Consider the following 22,233-nt stretch of genomic DNA (forward strand, 5'->3'; position numbering starts at 1 on the left):
ATAGTGTCGCCATATTTGTTTCAATTTTCAATACCCTTTTTGTATATTACAATTTAAATTGCAGAAAAAAATCATGTTTCATAGCCACACAAATAGTGAATGTGTGTCATTTCTCTATAAAATTATTTGTGTAGTTTATTGATTCCATAACAAATTTTTTCAATCATTTTTAATAAAAATTATTCATTTTTTAAATAAAAAAAACTATTTAAAATAAAACTATAAAAAAATTTGAAAAAAATTCTATTAAAAATTATTTACTTTGGAAAAAATTATTCATTTTAAAAGTTATCAAGCAAAAAAAAATTTTTTTATCAAATTTACACGTGAGTTTTATAACAACCAACCTAACCTAAAAATTATTTGGTAGCTTATTGACTTCATAACATATTTTTCAATTGTTTTTAATAAAAATAAGAATTTTATAACGTGAGTTTTATAACAACCTACCATTTTTCAATTGTTTTCAATAAAAATTAGAAAATGTTTATTTAACTAATTTTTCATTTATAAGTAGTTGTTAATTTTGGAATGTTTTGCATTTGATCCGGTAGACTGCGCTACCATCGCAGCATCAAATATTAAATATTATTCTATTTTAATTTCAGTTTGTCCCGACAGTTGGTGCTGCGATCAAATTGAGAAAAATATTTGAAATTTTGTGTTATTATTGTGTTCGTTTAAGTCGTGTGCTAATTAAAATATTAACTATGAATATAAATTGATGTTTGAAGAGTTTTGAAGTGTTCCTAAAAAACGATACTTTTTGCGAATTTAGGGTGGAATCGAAGTAAGTATATATTTTGTATAAATTTTTTATCAAATTTACACGTGAGTTTTATAACAACCAACCTAACCTAAAAATTATTTGGTAGCTTATTGACTTCATAACATATTTTTCAATTGTTTTTAATAAAAATTAGAATTTTATAACGTGAGTTTTATAACAACCAACATAACCTAATAATTATTTGGTAGCTATTGACTTCATAACATATTTTTTCAATTGTTTTTAATAAAAATTAGAATTTTATAACGTGAGTTTTATAACAACCAACCTAACCTAAAAATTTATTTGTGTAGCTCATTAATTTCATAATAAATTTTTTAAATTTTTTTTAATTCATGTTTTAAATAAAAATAATTATTAAAAAATTAGAAAAAATTATATTATAAATTACATACTTTAAAACGTTTTCGTTGATGATTAAAAATTTTATTTTCAATAAATAACTCATATTCGTTGTGGATTACTTGAGTTTATTTCATATAAATTTGTTAACAACCAACCTAACCTAAAAATTATTTTTGTAGTTTATTGACTTCATAACATATTTTTTCAATTGTTTTTAATAAAAATTAGAATTTTATAATGTGAGTTTTATAACAACCAACCTAACCTAAAAATTTAGTTGTGTAGCTCATTAATTTCATAATAAATTTTTTAAATTGTTTTTTTTATTCGTGTTTTAAATAAAAATAATTATTAAAAAATTATAAAAAATTCTATTAAAAATTACATACTTTAAATCTTTTTCGGTGATAATTAAAAATTTTATTTTCAATAAATAACTCATATTTGTTGTGGATTACTTGAGTTTATTTCGTATAAATTTGTTAACAACCACCCTAATATGAAAATTATTTGTGTAGTTTATTGATTCCATAACAAATTTTTTCAATCATTTTTAATAAAAATTATTCATTTTTTAAATAAAAAAAAACTATTTAAAATGAAACTATAAAAAAAATTAAAAAAATTCTATTAAAAATTATTTACTTTGGAAAAAATTATTCAAATTTAAAGTTATCAAGCAAAAAAATAAAATTACACGTTTTTTATCTAAAATTTGTTACAATAAATCTTTTTTGTTAATTAATTAAAATTTCATTCTCAATAAAAAAAACTCACATTCGTTGCGTATTATTTTACAGAATTATTTTATTTTTTTTTTTTTTTCAGAAAAATGCCACGTCTTTGAGGAAGAGCCAGAAATATTGGTCGACGTACTCCGAACGCGCAATTGGTCCATGATCGTCGAATAAATAGAACAGATGAAGAACACTCGGCGGATAATGCAAATCTGAGAGATCAAGTTACATCTACACGTGCGAATGAAAATTCAGTACAACGCACTCGACGTCTTCGTGCTAATGCAGTAAGACAACGAGAGGCATGTCAACAAGCGACGGATGCACATAGAGAATGTAACCAACGCCGGATGCAAAATGATCGAGCATTGACAAGAGCATCACTCAATCGCCTTGCGTTTGAATATGATCCTGAAATCAACTATTCGTCACATGCATTAATCTCGATTGGTAGTATGGACAAAAAGTGTCAACATTGTCATGCTTTCAAGTACAAAGGTGAATCAGCTGGTTTATGTTGCGCATCTGGAAAAATTTCACTGCCATCGCTAAATCCACCGCCGGAACCTTTAAAAACACTTTTAGCTGGCACCACATCTCAATCGAAATTGTTTTTGCGAAAAATTCGTAAATTCAAGTCATGCTTCCAAATAACATCATTTGGAGCAACAAAAATTGTTCATAATGAAGATGGTCGTAATTTCGAATCTACATTCAAAATTCAAGGTCAAGTGTACCACCAAATTGGTTCATTGCTCCCAATGCCTGATGCCAATCCAAAATTTTTACAAATTTATTTTATGGGCAATGAGGAGCAACAATCACACACACGCTGCGCTTACAACTATATAGAGCAGATGGAGGAACGAGAAATTGTGGACATTTTGGAAACGTTTTTGCAAAACCATAACCAGTTGTTGCAATTGTTCAAGACTTTTTCTAGCAGACTGCAAAACGACAACTACGCCATTATTATTAAAGCAGACAAAGTGCCCTACGGAGAGCACGCAGGCACATATAATGTTCCAACTATTAATGAAGTTGCAGTTGTTATGGCTGGTGACCCATGTGAACGTCGGGACATTTGCATTCAACGCAGAGATAATACGATGCAAATAATTCAAGACAATTATCGTTCTTACGATGCATTGCAGTATCCGTTGATATTTTGGGAAGGAGAAGATGGATACCATTTAAGTATTAAACAAAGGAATCCAACTACAGGTACAACTTATAGACTATCTTACAGATTTTTTTTTTCAAATAATTTCTGTATCTCTCATATATATATTTATTTGCAGGTGAAGAACTGATCAAGAAAGTTAGTGCTATGAACTTCTACGCATATTGATTGATGACAGCTATTTCATCAGTATATTGTCGATATGTACGTAAAAATCGAACGTGAGAGATTACGATATATAAAATTTAATAAAACAAAACTTCGTGCTGAGGAGTACATTCATTTGCGTGACGCCGTTATTGGTAACGTAGATGCATCTAATGACATCAACAACATCGGTAGCGCATATATTCTCCCATCATCATACATTGGTAGTCCGCGTCATATGCAAGAGTATATTCAAGACGCCATGACTTACGTACGTGCATATGGCCGACCAGATCTTTTTATCACATTTACGTGTAATCCAAACTGGGATGAAATTCAAAGTTTTTTGTTGCCAGGTCAAACATCGATGCATCGCCATGATATCACTGCACGTGTTTTTAAACAAAAATTAAAATCTTTGATGAATTTCATTACACATCACTCGGTATTTGGTGAAACACATTGTTGGCTTTACTCTGTTGAATGGCAAAAACGAGGTTTACCTCATGCGCATATTTTGATTTGGTTGGTGGATAAAGTACGCCCAGAAGAAATCGACAAAATTATTTCAGCCGAAATTCCAGATCCGAATGTTGATCAAGAATTGTTTGACATTGTAACTACTAATATGATCCATGGTCCATGTGGTACTCTAAACATGATGTCACCATGTATGGACAATGGAAAATGTACGAAACGTTTTCCAAAACCATGCCAATCTGATACTATCACCAATATTGACGGTTATCCATCTTACCGGCGTAGAGACGTAGACAATGGCGGTCAATCATATGAATTGCGTCTGTCAAACGGTGTGACAGTAGATATTGATAATCGCTGGGTAGTTCCATATTCACCATTGCTGTGCAAAACCTATAAAGCGCACATAAATGTTGCACTATGCAGTTCAGTGAAATCTATAAAATACATTTGTAAGTATGTTCACAAGGGCAGTGATAAAGCTGTATTCGCTGTTCAAAATGTAAATGACAATGACGAAATTACACGTTATCAAATGGGTCGATACATAAGCAGTAACGAAGCTATTTGGCACATTTTTACGTTTCCTATACATGAAAGGGATCCTGCTGTTATACATTTGGCTGTGCATCTTGAAAACGGACAGCGTGTTTACTTTACAGAACAGACTGCACTACAACAAGCTTTAACGGCTTCAAAAACAACTCTTACTGAATTTTTCAACCTTTTTTTGCCGACAAGATGTTGTTGGTCAATTCGCAAGGACATTAATGTATACTGATGTTCCTAAAAATTTTACGTGGAATAAATATCAAAAAATTGGGAACCACGGAAACGAGGCATTCCAGTCCCAGGATTCACCGACATATTTATGACAAATACTTTAGGTCGAATATATACAGTTCATCCTAAGCAACGCGAATGTTTTTTTTTTTTTTGCGTTTGTTATTGGTTAACGTTCCTGGACCAACATCTTTCCGATATTTGCGAAAAGTCAATGGTACTTAATACGACACTTTCTTTGATGCGTGTCGTGAGTTACATTTATTGGAGGATGATAACCATTGGGATCTCACACTTGCAGATGCAGCACTGAGCTCATCTCCACAACAAATTCGTCAATTATTTTCAATAATATTGACAATGTGTTTTCCGTCTGAAGCATCTGCTTTGTGGGACAAATATAAAGACTCAATGAGTGAGGATATTTTACATCGGATTAGAATTACTAATCAAAATCAAAATATTGAATTCTCCGCAGAAATATATAATGAGTCATTAATAATTATTGAGCATATTTGTATTCTTATTTTGAATATGCCGCTCATCCATTTCGGCATGCCAGCGCCGAACCGCCCAGCAGTAGATACCATCAACAGCGATGTTCAACGGGAACACCACTTGGATAGAACTTCTTTGGCTACTTTTGTTGCCAATAATGAACAATTGCTCACTGCTGAGCAACGAAATGTATATGATCAAATTAATGTATCATTTGCAGTGCAACAAGGTGGATTCTTTTTTTTGGATGCACCAGGTGGTACTGGTAAAACATTCCTCATTTCATTGATACTTGCACAAAATAATATTGCATTGGCTATTGCTTCATCAGGAATCGCAGCAATGTTACTTGATGGTGGACAGATGGCGCATTCAGCGCTTAAATTACCTTTGAATGTTCACACAAATCCCGAAGCAATGTGTAACATAAAGAAGCATTCAGGCATGGCTCAAGTTTTGAGAAAATGCAAAATTATTATCTGGGATGAATGTACCATGGTCCACAAGCATTCGCTTGAAGCTCTCGACAGGTCCCTGAAAGATATCAAGGATAATACTAGGCTTTTCGGTGGTGCTCTATTGTTTCTGTCTGGTGATTTCAGACAAGCATTACCAGTCATTCCACGCGCGACATATGCAGACGAAATAAACGCATGTTTAAAAGAATCTTATCTATGGCGAAGTGTCAGAAAATTATGCCTTACTATTAATATGCGCGTTCAACTTCAAAATGATCCATTAGCATCAAGATTCTTTGAACAATTGTTGGATATTGGCAATGGTAAAATTGAATTGTATGAAGATACACAATATATTCGACTTCCAGAGAATTTTTGCAACATGGTGGCTACCAAAGATGAGTTAATAAACAGTATCTTTCCAGATTTGAGAAATAATTGATAATTGATAATGGATGGCTACGAGAGCGAGCAATTTTAGCTGCGAAAAATTTAGATGTTGATGCCATCAATTTCAAAATACAGCAATTACTGCCTGGTAATGAAACTACATTTAAATCGATCGACACTGTTGTTGATTCTGATGAAGTTGTTAACTATCCTGTAGAATTTTTAAATTCATTAGATTTACCTGGAATGCCACCACATAATTTGCGACTGAAGGTTGGTTCACCTATAATTTTGCTTCAAAATTTGAATGCTCCGAAATTATGTAATGGGACGCGATAAGTTATAAAAAAAATCATGGGCAACATTCTTGAAGCTACTATTTTGAGTGGAAAATTTCAAGGTGAGGTTGTACTTCTACCACGGATCCCAATGATTCCTTCAGATTCGCTTATACCATTCAAACGTTTACAATTTCCAATCCGCTTGGCATATGCTATGACTATAAATAAGTCACAAGGCCAAACCATGACAATTTGTAGCTTAGATTTAGAAAATCCGTGTTTTACTCACGGTCAATTATATGTTGCGTGTTCCCGAGTTGGAAAACCATCGAATTTGTTTGTTTATACACCTCAAGGATTAACTAAAAATATTGTACATCCAATAGCATTAAGATAAATTAAGTTTTTGTAAATTAATAAATAAATGTTATAAAATAGTTTCATTATAAGATTGTTTACCTTTACTTAAAACAAGTTAAAGTTTGTATTTACGATGCTGTTATTGCCACACTCCATGGATAATATCCCAACCTGTAATCAGTCATTTCATTCACTTAAAATTTTCGGTGACGCCTAGAAATATCCGTGTCAATAATCATAGACAGTGGCTGCTATTATCCAGTCTACATATTTCATCCGTGGAGTGTGGTAATAGATGCATCTTTTTAGTTAACTTAGCTTCTACATTTCACTTCACTCATACAGTATATGCATACTTACACACACAGTATATATTCACATGCTACCGATCGGTCGAATTTGTATAAGTGTACATGTAATGAAGTTAGATATTAAAATAACTCTTGAATAATAATTTTCATCAAAACAGTCCAGATTGTTACAGCTTATTGAAGAATGTTTGAAATGTTCGAATTAACGACGTGTGTACAGGACAACGTCTGTCGGGTCTGCTAGTATATATATATATATATATATTTAATTTTTTGAGTCTAGTGTTATTTATTAAAAACTTCACCCAAAATTCCAGTCTGTTGATAAAGCCTCATTTACTTATTATTTGATTAATTATTACTTGCTATTTACCTCCAGATTTAACGGCAGAGTTTGTCTGCATATATTTTGAATTTTTAGAAGATAAACTCTCCTCATTTCAAGATGACATTTTGATACTCTGTGATTTCAATGTACCGGGTATAGATTGGAATAATCTTAATCTTAACCCTTTCCATCAGGCGACTATGAACATTAACACTAAGGTGCGCCATTTACTTAACTTTATATCTGTACATAGTCTAAAACAGTGCAACAATATTCAAACTCATATAAATCTTTTAGACTTGTGTTTAACCAATCTACAGCTGTGTTCAGTGACAAAGGCTTATGATGTTCTTATCAAAGAAGATATTTATCATCCTGCATTAAACATCAACATCAAGATTGAGTCCTTCAAAAACAGTTCCAACATCACATCAACGTTTAGAAACTATAAAAAAGGTGATTTTCTCTGTCTTTCCAATTCCATCAAAAATCATGACTGGTCAGATTTTTATAATTCTATGGATGTAAATGAACTTGTTGACCAACTAACCAATTGCGTAGTTGAAAATATGAATATCTTTATTCCAATGACAAACAAAAAATCATCTAAATTTCCAATTTGGTTTACCAGTGAGTTAATTCAAGCATTAAAGTCAAAGAAGCATTTCCATAAGCTTTATAAAAGAAACAACAACACGTATTACTATTCACTTTTCTCTTATTATCGTAAATTAGTGAAATATTTAATAAAAAGAGACAAAATTCAATGGACTCGAAATACCAATAATTATATTAAAACTAACCCTAAAAAATTTTGGCGATATGTCAAACTAATGAAAGATGGTTTTTATGAACAGCATTCTCTAAAAATTAATGGAACTATCACAAATGATCCCGCTGAACTAGCCAATGGATACGCTAAATATTTTTCCAGTGTCTACGAACCTTCTACATGTATCCAACAACCTGTGACAAACAATATACATTTAGTATCTATTCCTGTGCCCACAATCTCAGAATGTTTAGTATTATGGGGCATAAAATCGTTGAAATCATCCAAATCTACTGGTCCTGATGACATACCTAATTTCATTATAAAAGGCTGCTCTGAATTATTAGTCCCTCTTTTGCTGCATATTTTTAATTTTAGTTTACAATCCTCTGTTTTCCCGGAGAAATGGAAAACTGCTAAGGTGATACCTATCCACAAAAAAGGCTCTAAACAGAATGTTAACAATTATAGGCCTATTTCTCTACTCAATGGTTTTTCTAAAATATTTGAAAAAAATAATTTTTAGATTTTTAAATTTCCAGCTTAAGAACAGTTTATCGAACAGTCAGCATGGTTTTAGGAAAGGTTTATCGACCACCACTAACTTGCTTACTTTTTTAAATCCTATACACAGAGAGGTTACCAACAGAGGGCAAGTGGATGCCTGTTATTTTGATTTAGCCAAGGCCTTTGACACTGTGAACCATTCTATACTTCTTAAAAAATTATTTAACTTTGGTTTAACTCAAAATTTTACAAACTGGTTTTCTAATTACTTAACTAATAGAAGTTTTTATGTTACAATTAATAACCACAATTCTTCCCTGTTTAGTATCTCTTCTGGTGTCCCTCAAGGAGGCACATTATCGCCTCTTCTTTTTAATTTATATATAAACGACCTACCTCAAATTCTCAACCATTCTACAGGAGTACTTTTTGCCGATGCTCTAAAAATATTTAGGAATATAATAATACAGAATGACTGTATTTTATTACAAAATGACATTTCCCAAGTAAACAATTGGCGTAAATTTAATCTGGTTACACTAAATAAACACAAAACATTTGTTATATCCTTTACAAGGAAATATCAACCACTTAATTTTGATTATATTTTAGAAAACTCTGTAATCACGAAATGTTCAACAATTACAGGGCTGCCAGCGGTCCCTAGAATTCCCTAAAAGTCCCTTTTTTTCTGCTTGTCCCTAAAAGTCCCTTTTTAATTGAAGTTTTTGAAACAAAAATGTATAATAAAACACGTGGCGAGGTAAGGATGGCTGAAGGGGAGGAGGAGGCCATTAATGAAATATGTACTGCAATAAATGTTGACTATCTACTATCTAAACTGCCACACATACTTTACTAAAGTCCCTTACACACGGTACTCTTTAATGAGCAGATAGGTGGGTACTTTTCTGCCCACCTTGCAAAGGTGGAGAAGGAAGCATCTGCACTCAAAAGAAAAGCTGATTATTTACAAAATAGTTTGCAGAAGAAAACTAAAAGTGTTTTAATGACAGTCTTTTTTCAGAAGAAGTAGAACGAGGAAAAATGACAATTGTAATCAAGAACTATTAATTTTTCAATCACATTGTTTGTAAAAAAAATTGTTTGTTCTAACTTAAAAGATTAAAAGTTGGCAGAGAACTGAATTTGGGTTAATTTAAATAAAAATTGGAAAATGTGCAGCATTAGATTCACATTCAAATGTTTTTGTTTTTTTCAATCAAAATATTGTATTGTTAAAATGTATTTCATCTTTGTTTCACAATTATTTATTTGTGAGAATTTAATATTAGACAAAGCTTCAAATGTTTTTCTTTTTAATGTCAATATCGTCTGTCATTAGTAAGAAGGGGCTAACATTACAAATCATAAACTTTTCAGGAGAGCAGAAAAACAAAATGAGCACACTGTAATGTATCACTGTATTTTAGTTATTTATGGTAATAATATGAAAATTGGCAAATAGATGTAACAGAGACATCTTTCTAATGAAAAATATATAAATTGAGTTACACCAAAAGTTTCATAAAAATATGTCACATGGGTCCTTATTACAAATCACTCGAGTAGGTTTGTTGGGGCCATCTTAATATGTCCATTGGTTTTTATAATCAACTAATCAAAGAGATTATATTATTGTGTTCTGTGGAGGTTAATTTATCACTATTTTTAATCATCAAATTAACAAAAATTAACACCAAAGAGTACAATAAAAAACTGGCAATATTAGTCAACTTCATCTTCTGTGTCAGTCTCAGGAAGACAGTCTTGTGCATTTGAATCATGCTGCATTTGTAGGTATTCTTGGTGGAATTATCATTTTCCTGCATAAAGTTTGCAAGTCTTTGTACTTGGCATCTGATAAGGGTAAGCCCGTCCAACTTCAGGCATGATTTTCCTTCGTTTCAGAATTGTTATACTTTATGTCGTCAGTTCTTTATGCACACTAGATGACCAAATCTCAATTTCCTGTGTTCCTTTGGTGACCTTAAGACCACACAGCTGTGACCATTTCACCCTGTCACCATCGTCTGTGGTAACGTTAATGGGGAACAACTGATCTTGAATTCCACTCCAGTTTATGAAATCGGGAAACTCCGGTTTCCTTGTTTTTAAAGGACCTTAATTAAATGTTATTCATCTTCATTTCACATTTATTTGTGAGCTATTTCTATAAGATAAAAAATATTAAAATAAATGTAAAAAACTATCATTGAAAATACATTGGTGTAAAAGGGAATGGTGTAAGCAAAAATATTGTGTAAACCAATAATTTAATTTGTTAATGTCCTTAGTTTTTAGTGACATGCATTGTTTATTTTCAATATCAGGAAGTTAAATCAACCACCATATTAAATTGTGGAAACTAATTTTTATTAATTTACACAGTATTCTTGTTTACTTGGGAGAAGGGTGACAATTTTACAAAGTAATTAGCAATATAATTACATCTAGAAAATTTTCTCTGTGAACCATTTGTATTTAGAAAGTCTCTAATTTCAATTCAGTAGTCCCTAAAAGTTCCCTAATTTTATGTCTGAGGGCCTTAAAACACCCTAATTTTTACCTACCTGGTGGCTGGCAGCCCTGCAATTAAGGATCTTGGTGTTATTTTAGATTCTAAATTATTTTTCCATAATCATGTAAACTATTTATACATGTCTTCCCGCAAAACCCTTGCTATGATCAAATTCATTACTTTTTATGCTACCAATTCAGACTCAATTCTCTCCCTGTATTTTCCCTTAATAAGGTCCAAATTAGAATATTGTTCAGTAATCTGGAATGACATCAAGTCGGCCGATGCAAATAAACTAGAAAGTATACAAACAAAATTAATTAATTTAATAAACTTAAAAAACCTTCCTTCACCTGCTTTAACTCCTCTTGGTGCACGTAGAGTATATTTAGATTCTCTGTTTGTTGAAAATTGTTTTAACGCTAAAATTAACTGTACTTATCTCCTGGAAACCACTGGGTTAAAAATACCACAATTTAATTCTCGTTTATACCAAACATATTGTACTCTACATAACTTTAATGACATAATATACAGATTAGTTAGGAATCACAATAATAATCAATTGTCTAAACTTAAAAATTTATCCTCTTAACTTGTCCTCTACTCACATGTTATATTTTGTATTATCCATTTTTTTTATATATATATTGTGTATAGTTTAATAATTATGTAATTAACATTTCGCTAAGTAATGTGTCATGTTATCTTGTCCTTTTGGTATTTATATCATTTATGTTTTCATGTTTTGTGTTTATCCTGTGCTGTCTCTATTTATTGTGATAGTGTTTGTTTTTACTTGTTTTGTGTTGTACTTGTTTTGTGTCGTGCCCACCTCTAAAGTCCCAAGACTGTCGGTGGGCATGTAACAAATTTAAATAAAAAATAAAATAAAATATAGGCCACTGATAGCGAATGATTACCTAGTTATGTAAACTGTAATTGGTATGGGCTAGAAAAATTAGCACTATAATTATTGGGAAATTAGCATTTCAAATATTTGTAAAATTAATATTCATACCTTGTTTTATCACATGATGATCGTCACACCGTTTTTTTAGTGTGTCGAAATTTGAATTTAAAAAAATCTCGCACATAGGTCACATGAAGTTTTTAGCCCAGCTATTAGATTCCGAGTGTTTTGTGTAGGTAGTAAACATGACAGGATAAAACACCGTGCAACAGCAATCTGTTTTCGAGTTGCTGTTCTGTTGGGCATTGTGGTAGTTATAATGGAAAAATTCAGTAATTAGAATGTCAGTAAACTTGTTTAAGACATACCCACAAAATACAATTTCCTGTCCAAAATGATCACATGTTTCGGTTCTGCCATTTTCTCAGTAGGATATACTTTTTTTATTTAATGTAATATGTTTGCCCATAACTTCTTTCCCTTGTAAAACAATTTATTTTATAGTTGAAATCTATTATTTATTGGGGTATTACCACTTACGTATTTAATCATCAAAAATATGAAGTTGTTTGATGTTTAAAATTTCTTTTAACAACGTTTTCAAATGTCATAAACTATTATCTGTTCGTCTTCGTTGCTGCTGTGCATCATGTATAAAAATGTAGCCAATGCTAGTTTGCATCATTCATGTTAAGGTGTATTGAGCTCAAATTTAAAAGTGCTCAGATTAAGCTCTTGTTTCGTAAAATTGTTCCTCACATTAAAAATGTGAATTCTCGTAACAAAGAAAAAAATTTAAATTATAATTATTCTATTTTTTGATCCTTTTAATCCAAATAGAATCATGATTTGCAGAAAATCCAGCTTGTCACAGGTACAATATTTTTTTTCAAAAACTTTTTTTAAATTATAAATAAAGTATATAAAATGCTATGAAGTATTTTTATTTTAAATAGTGCTTTAAAAATTACAAAATCTTAAGTTTTAAATTTAAATGCAAATACATTTTTTTTTCCAATTTAAACAACCTTTTATTTCAGTTCCTATTTACCTTATTTTCTACTATCTACTGCTACTCTGCATATTGATCTAGAAAATTTTTGCAAACCGCAAAATACCATTAAATCCATTGAAATCTATTGTATGAGAAAGTTATTTTTTTTTCCTTCATGTGGTATTTTCAAATTGGTGATTGAATCGGCTCATATTTACGTTCTTAAACCCTAGTTATGCACGAGTTTTCATTGTTAACGGCTGCCAAGTAAATATTTTTTTAGTTCAGGGATATTAAAAATTTTTTTGCTAATTTCATCGGGAATCTTAAGCCATAATTTACGCATTTATATATATATATATATATATTATATATATTTGAGTCGCAATGTCTGCTTCATCATAGATATATACAGCAAGTAAACCACTACTGTATCATATGGTGTTAGATTTGCCATCGTCCGGGTTCTCGTATTCGAGATCCGGCGTGGTTCCTAGCGGGAAGGCTGGTTTTTTAATGAAAGTGTATCCGGGAGGGCGCCAGGCTAGCAGCTCTGTGTCTAACCAAGAGTTGGGTCGTTGGGTGTGAATGCCCCTGCGTGGCCCGCTAGGACCGTCGGCGGTGGTCGTGGTTGGAGGGATCCCTGGCTATTGACAAGTTACGGGCCCTGCACAGCATAGCACGCTGATTCCTGACTGGGTTAGGGAAGTTCACACAATAACGTGCACGGGTTCGGTTTTGCACTGTCGTATACACGCCGCGCACGGAGTGGACGTTTAATTAAAACGAACAGTTACACTTGCAGTTTACAGTTACACGATGCACATTTAGTTTCCCCAAAAAATTACACTAAATTAACACTGGGCGCTCTGATGCGCCGTCACTAATCTTAAATCCTCATGCCAGTCGAGGTTGGAGGCGGCCAATCCCATAAATTGCAAAACAGCGATACCCGGGTCCACCTGTGTGGACCACGGCTCGCTATTAAATTTATTACAAGTCTTTACGTTGTTGTTGCCATTGCCTGTGCACTCGGCGATTATCCAAAAGTCTTTGATGGCGGGAGTCGGCCCGTGCTGTATGCTGCACTGCCCCGCGTAATGCTTTGTGCGGGGAATTTAAGTTTAAGCGGGTGCGCACGGGGAGTTTAAGTACGAAAAGGTTTTGAAGAATGACTATAATTACCAGTAGTGAATTTTAGTGGAAACAAAAGATGAGGACTCCCCGTGGGACGCACGTCCGCCCCGGTCCGCGAGTTGCTCGGTACTGGCGTCTGGCCTTGGCGCGAGGGGAGGCCTCAGCGTCCTCTCGTGCCAAAGTTTCTAAAGTTCCGTTATTTGGAAATTATTAAATTAACTAGATATTGAAAGTGGCTCTAAATTCATTTATTAAATAATAAAGATTAACCTAATTTGCAGATACTCTCTAAGAATTAGATTTAACATTAATTAAGTTTGAATAATACGAGTCACACTGGAGACTGTTCTTCACTTGTTGACTGCTCCAGTGGCGAGTTATACACAAAAATGGGGAGGTCATAATTACTTTACACAATACTCTAATTATTTTAGGCAGAAGGCTGCAAGGGGAGCATTCACAGATGTATTGACGTAAATTCACACGTGAGTGACCCGGGCACTCTTACGTCGCACTTCCCTTGGACGGGGTTTTTAATAAAAGGTGACTGTACCATTAAATTGTGTTTGATTTATAATTAACTGTGTTTGAGTTGGCTGGTTAATTAGGGCATGTTCTTTGATTCTACCTGTTGCTCCGGTGCTCGCCTGACTCGGGTGGGCCATGGCTAGGGGTGCGTTCCGTTAGCGGGGTCGGATACTGGCGGTTGCAGGTCGGGCTTTGGGGTGGCCTTCAGTCAGACGACGTCAGATTGATTGTGACTATCACTTTATAATCCTTTAAAACAGTGGTTCTTAACCGGTGGTCCGCGGACCACTGGTGGTCCCTGGAGGCATTCCAAGTGGTCCGCGAAGCCATCCTAATAATATGTGACGTAATGAGTAGAGTCGAAACAACGCGAGCCGCACGTGGCACGAGTCCGAAGGCGAAATGCGGTGCAAGAGGGCGGGGGGTGGCGGTTTCGTTCCATTCGTTCTTTGTTTTATCGGCGCGGGTTGCCGATCGTCACTTGTAGCGTCGACGATGTAATGAGCGGTAGGGATTTGTAATGTGGCCTTGAGAGAGTGACGAGTACCTACCTACTACAGTACTTGGTTTAATTTTTAAAGTTCGTCAGCAAAAAGCAAATTTCCTTAGTGCACGAAGGTAGTTATAGTAAATAACTACTCCAGATATAAATACTACGTAGGTAGGTAAAATAAATATTATCTATTTGTTTGGTTTAGGTATGCCACACAACTAACTAATTGCAGATTACTAATTTTACTTTATTTTCGTCACATTGTAAATCTGCTTGATACATCTTGAGTAGTAGATACTTTCAAAATTAATTGCGAAATCGAAAAAAGCACACACAATCTGCGAATCTTTAATAAAGCCCTGTATGCTCATAGTTGCAGAGGAGCTTTTAGGCACGGAAGCTCAAAAGAAAATTCGTGAAATACCGCTTTCTAATATCACAGTTAAGTCACGCATTCAAAAAATGTCAACTGATATTGAAGACCAAGTTATTGACAAGATTAAAAACAGCCCTTATTTTGCATTACAATGTGATGAGTCTACCGATGTTTCGCAATGCTGTCAATTACTTGTATTTATTCAATTTTTGGAGGACAATAAAATGTTTAAAGAAGAGTTATTATTTTCTCATGAACTTAAAACGACGTCGCAATGTGCAGATGTTATGAATGCTATAAGTCAATATATGGAGGAACATGGACTTATGTGGGAAAGGCTTGCCGGGTTTGGTACTGACGGTGCTCCTGCTATGCTTGGTTCTCGCTCTGGTCTTGCAGCATTGATAAAAACCAAAAATCCCTCCTCAATTACGACGCACTGCGTTATTCACCGTCAAGCATTGGCTGCCAAAACGCTCCCGGATTGTTTCACTATGGCTCTGAAAACTGCTATAAAAGTAGTTAACTTCATTAAAAAGAGCGCACTCAATACTCGTCTATTCAAACAGTTGTGTTCTGACATGAACTCTGTACACGAAACTCTGCTTTTCCACACAGAAGTTCGTTGGCTTTCCAAATGAAACATGCTGTGGAGGCTGTACGAACTAAGAGAGGAAGTACAAATATTCTTAACCAACAAGGAAAACAAAGAGTTGCTAGATCAGTTCTGCGAGCCCGAATATAAGGTACGTTTTGCTTATTTGGTCGACTTTTTTGCGCAAATAAATAAATTGAACCTTCAACTGCAAGGGTCAGGAAATTTGAAGTTGCAAGGCATGAGCAACATATTTGCATATGAAGATAAAATCAGGGCATTTATTGCTAAAATCGAGCTATGGATCAATAAGGTCGAAAGAAAAAACTTTTCTGCATTTGATACGCTCAACCAAATTATTGACGGACTAGGTGCAGATATTAAAGAAGAAATTCAGAAGAACATGATGATCCATTTGACTAATTTAAAAAGTGAATTCAATCGCTATTTTCCTGACTGTGAGGACAAAAGTATTCAGAAACTGATCCGGAATCCTTTCATTGTCAACGTTTCCGAAGTCTCTGATGAAATCCAAGAAGAAGTGATTGAAATGCAACACGACACGAACTTAAAAGATACATTCGAATCAGGAATAAATCTTGAAGATTATTGGAGCCAAACAGCAATTTCTTTTCCAAAGCTTCGAGACATTGCTATACGTTACCTAACTTTATTTTCATCGACGTATCAATGCGAGCAGGGATTTTTTTTTTAATTACTGTATTCCAAAATTAGTGATTAAATTAGCTCGTATTTACATATTTAATCATTAGTTATTCATTAATTTTCATTCTTAACGGCAGTCAGTTAAGTTGTATTTTAGTTCAGGAATATTAGAAACAAAATTTCTTTTGATTTCATCTGGAATCTTTAATCACTATTTACATTTTTTAATATATTTTTGAGTTGCAACATCCTAGAGACATACATGGTGTTAAATTGATTGTGACTATTAAATTATATGCAGTTGAAACTATGACTTTTGATGGCCATAGCAATGGAGTGCCGTGTTTTGTAGTGTTGTAGTCCATGGTTTATTAATTGGTGTTTGTGATGGAACGAATACAAAAATATATGGTTTTCAAGTTTTAAATGACAAATATGCTGTGTTTTAAATTGTTTGCTCTATTTTGCTGTTACTGTTTGGTGAGACAGTAGCGAAATAATTTATTTATTTATTTATTTATTTATTTATTTATTTATTTATTTATTTATTTATTTATTTATTTATTTGTAATTGTAACATGCCAACTAACAGGACAAAGCCTTTAATGGTAGGCACACAATTAGACACAAATACACTCACAATAATAAACATAAATGAAAAACACAAAACAATACAAATAATACAATATAAAAACAAAACACACACATAACAAAGACAATAAAACAAAATTCAAATGTTACAATTTAGACAACACAGAACTAAAACATGCATGATCATTAAGAACTAAGGAAAATAATTAATGTCTTTATCAAATTTATTAAAATAGGTTATTAGCCTAAAGATAAGATCATTATTTCTGTTAACTGTACATAAAGTGGTAGTTAAACGACTATTAAAAGGAGGTACTCTTAAACCGGTGTTGTCAAGTATATATTTACAGTTCAATTTGTTAGTATAACAGTTTTTAATGAAAATAGAGTCAAGTAATAAACTTTGAATACTTGTTGCATGATAATAAAGTGTCACTAAAACATTAAAAAAAACTATTTATTTAGCACAAATGGCTTAATCTCAACAGGCAACGTAGGTATATGACAAACTCAAGAGGAATGCTATTTCAAATATTCGTAAGCAAACAAAAATATTCATTATTTTGAAGTGTTAGAATTAGAGGTAGAATCAAATACGAATAGTTTATTATTCATATTCATATTGGGAAATTTGAATATTTTTAACTGCCTTCTTAATTTAATTAAAAAATTGGTAGCGCAATATGCTGAACAAACGTTAAGCAGCTTTAATTCATAGTATTAAACCCAAATTAACTACATTTTTGGGGTTTGGTTATTTTATTAAGTTATCTCAGATTGTATATAACTTGGCTGCATCACAGAGACGTTGCAATATCATGAAGTATCGTCACAAAAACTAGTGTAGAAAATGATGCCAGAAACTCATCACATGTGCTACGTTTAACATTTAGGCGATTACCAAGTATCTGCAGTTTTCCCGCTGAAGCAAAATGCAAGAAAGTGCAGCCTGTTCTATATTCATCCAATTGGCCAATCATACACCTTTGTCTGTGACGTCAGTCCGTGGAAAAGATGGTGGACATGTTGTGTTTGTGTATTAAGTTAAGTGCTGATAAGTCTAAAGTGACAAACATAAATTTAAATAATTTAATTATACATGCACATGCATCCTGCACAAATAGCAAAGTATGAATATAAAAAGTGATTCAGATCATTGAAAGTCTACAAGACAGGGTTGTGTCTAGACACCTGCGAGTACTCGAAATTCGAGTTTCGAGTCGAGTTTTTTAGTAATACTCGAACTCGAGCTCGTGGCTTTTCATCAACTCGAAATTCGAGGGAGCTTTTCTTGCACTGTAGCTATAAAAAAAAAAGACTCTCATCATATCGGAATAAAAGTCTTACAACACTATTATCCTTTACTTTATAATGTAACATGAAAGACCGTATACATGAACACATCATTTTTACGTACCCGGGATTTACGAATTTCCGTGATTAATTTTTTTTACTTCTATAATTTTCCGCATAGCATTAATGTATCACTTTCCTGCTTTATGCGGAAGTATTTCCCGCTTTATGCGGAAACATTTCCCGCATTTTACTGTAAAAAGCGTTTAAATTGTCCGGGGTCTCATCATTTACGCCATTAAATGTGTGATATAAAGTCCCGTTTAAAATATTTATGAAAGTTCCTGCCAGTAATGGCGCACGTAAATATAAATATGAAGAAAAGACAAATGAACAACAACTTACGAAGAAATATGGATGATGTACCATAACTACAGTACAATTCCAATTGTTATCTTAAGATAATTACCATAAAAAGAACTAAAGATTCTTTGTAGATACCATAACTACTGCAGAAGCATGATAGTTACCACATTTGCACTATAGTTGCCGTAATAACCGAGATGTGTATTTACCGTGATGTTAATGTATTTATTTAGGACATATTAAAATTAAAGAACATTATTGAAAAAAAAAAGGATGTTAAATCTTGATATGTACGGTTGGCACATGTTGCTAAGAAATAATGTGATCTGAAAGAATGCAGTACTACTACGAAAAGTGAAAAGGGTACTCGTGGATTTTTAGGTTATGGCAGTCTCTTTCGTTTTTCAGTAATATCGGCCGAAAATTAACAAGAGTATTGGAAGTTGGCAGAAATGCCGATTCAACTAAATATTGGCAAAATCGGCTTCTTCAGTACAGCTCTACATTTGATGACATGAGTAAACATATTTCAGACTACAGGACATTGAAAAAGACGGTAAATATGTATTGTACGGATTAGCGCCAAAAAAAATCGTACAAATATGAAATAACTTTCATTATGTGCTCTTTTACGTCCTCTTTTCAAAACCGCCTGCGGAGATTAAAAATTCCAATTACTTTTGGAGATATCGCCGTTCTTATTTTGCAATACAAGCCCTATGTAATCATTCAACAGACGCCATTTTATATTTTGCCGTGTGTGCGTGAATGCCTAAATAAATGAAATTTTCCATTAGGTAAGGTTAGTACTTCAAAATAAACGGAAATTAAAAATAATATCAATTAATTTTACTTGTATAGTTTTAAGTATTTATAATGTAACTGACCTGACCTAACAAAAAGGGTTCGAAGGTAGATTAGGTCAGGTCAGCTACAGTATAAATACTTTGAAACTGAACGGACATTAAAAATAATAAAAATTAATTTTAAAGGTTGTTTAGTTTTAAAGTATTTATAATGTAGCTGACCTGACCTAACAAACCGGGAAAAAGGATGAACAGTAGGAACTCACGTAATTTTCTTTTTACGTGATGTAGTCGTTCAACTACGTCGCGAAAGAAAAAAAAATCATACTTGTAAACAAGCAACAATGGTGAACGCGGGAAGCCTACGATTCACTCATCCTTCTGGACATACCCGAATACTCACGCACGTTGGCAAGCCTTCTTTCAACAGACGAGAGGCAAACGCCCGATCGTGCATCTTCGGTTTTTTTTTATTTTTTTTATTGTAAATAAATATGCAACTCATGAAAACTAATGGTCAATTAGGTTATGTTAGCTACATTATAAATACTTCAAAACATTGTGGATGGTTGATTTGGTTAGGATAGCTACATTAAAAATACTGTGAAATCATGTAAACGGTTTCCTAGCGCTGGATAGCTACATATTAAAAAGTTATTTGCTAAGCAACCACAAAATGATTTTACAGTTTTTTTAATGTAGCTATACTTACCTTATATAACCAACCATCCACAGTGTTTTAAAGTATTTTTAAATTAATTACTTCTTGCTAATTTTAAGAAAAGAAGGCTTGCCAACGTAAGTATTCGGGTATGTCCAGAAGGATGTGTGAATCGTATGCTTCCCGCTGAAACTCCGCATCAGTGCACAGCATGAAAATTAAAAAATTCCATATCTCCTAAAGTATTTGGAATTTCTGATCTCCGCCGGGTTTAATGAAAAGAGGAAGTTAAAGAGCACAGAATAAAGGTATTTTCGGATTTTTAAAAGTTTTTTTTTAAAAAATCGCCAAAAAATGAATATTAAAAAATTCGATATCTCCAAAAGTAATTGGAATTTTTTACCTCCGCAGGCGGTTCTGAAAAGAGGACGTAAGATAGCATATAATGAAAGTTATTTCATATTTGTACGATTTTTTTTGGCGCTAATCCGTACAATACATATTTACCCTTCTATTTTTATTACTTTAAATTGATTAAACTTAATGACAAGTTACAGATATTTGACACTAATTTTGAGGTTAAACAATTTGGTAAATATGTAGAGTAACGGTATATGCGAAAAAAAATGCTAATATTCCGAAAATACTTATATTCTATGCTCTTTCACTTCCTCTTTTCAAATCAACCGACGGAGATAAGAAATTCCAAATACTTTAGGAGATATCCAACTTTTTAATTTTGAACATGTAGAGTAGCGGTATTTGCGAAAAAAAATGCTAAAAATCCGAAATTACTTTTATTATATGCTCTTTCACTTCCTCTTTTTATTAAAACCGGCGGAGATAAGAAATTCCAAATACTTTAGGAGATATAGAATTTTTTAATTTTGCAATACAACACCTGTACAACCATTAGACCGACGCCATTTTTGTTATTTTGTCGTGTGTTCGTGAATGCGTAATAAATAAAATGGTCGATTAGGTCAGGTCAGTTACATTATTAATACTTTCAAACTAAGCGGACATAAAAAATAATGTGAATTAATTTCAATGGTTCTTTAGTTTTAAAGTATTTATAATGTAACTGACCTGACCTAACAAACCCGGACAAATGATGAACATTAACAACTCACGTAAAATATTTTTGTTACTTATTACTTGCGCAACAATATCCAAATAAAAAATAAGACTTTAAAATTAGAAATGTTAAAGACCCACCTAAGTTGGAGGCAGGTACATTTCCTTGGCCATTAGAAGGAAACGATGTAGTCGTTCACCTACGTCACGATACCTACGACGGAACATTAATAAATAAATAAATAATCACGTATTGGTTCATTTGAATACTGGCCAATCACGGAACTGTCACGTGACAAAATTGTCCAATAAGAAACATAATAGATACTCGTAAACCAGAAACAATGTTGATCGCCTCATGAATACCCAGGTATTGCAATGAAAATTAAAAAATTTGATATTCCTAAAGTATTTGGAATTTCTTATCTCCGCCGGTTGATTTGAAAAGAGGAAGTGAAAGAGCATAGAATAAAAGTATTTTCGGAATTTTAGCATTTTTTTTTTTTACGCATATACCGCGACTCTACATATTTACCAAGAATTTTACTAAAGCATTCCAGCCAAGCAGGTTGCCAGCGAGAGACGCTTCTCTTCTGCTGTAAACACCATCTCCAATCGTAGAGCTAATTTAACTCCTGAACGTGCAGAACAAATTATTTTTCTGCATGATAGATTGAAGAACAGAATTTAATACTCTATGACAATCTCTCTCAGAATTTTTGTGCCGAAAAGTGGAAATGTTGAAACAATGTGAATGTACTTTTCAAACAACATGATTTTTGGTGCTCAGTTAGTTGAAGCTCAGTAAGGACTCCAGAAAAATTGACAAGGATGAAATTATTCCAA

The 22,233-nt window shown here is 32.9% G+C and overlaps 1 protein-coding gene across 6 annotated transcripts in view; it reads left to right on the plus strand.

The window, feature by feature from the left end:
- Positions 1–22,233, plus strand: part of LOC134535570 (DNA-binding protein RFX2-like) — a 290,887-nt gene that overhangs the window by 265,435 nt on the left and 3,219 nt on the right. Inside the window, exon 15 of one of the 6 annotated variants that reach the window (XM_063374762.1) lies at positions 1,964–11,796. The exons of the other annotated variants lie outside the window; for them this stretch is intronic. Within the exon in view, the coding sequence (XP_063230832.1) occupies positions 1,964–2,035 (72 nt within the window). The 3' untranslated portion in view covers positions 2,036–11,796. Of the gene's footprint in view, positions 1–1,963; positions 11,797–22,233 lie in introns of those variants that run through there. 6 annotated transcript variants of the gene reach the window in all.

Source organism: Bacillus rossius, chromosome 8 (genome assembly GCF_032445375.1).
Source record: "Bacillus rossius redtenbacheri isolate Brsri chromosome 8, Brsri_v3, whole genome shotgun sequence".
Taxonomy (NCBI): domain Eukaryota; kingdom Metazoa; phylum Arthropoda; class Insecta; order Phasmatodea; family Bacillidae; genus Bacillus; species Bacillus rossius.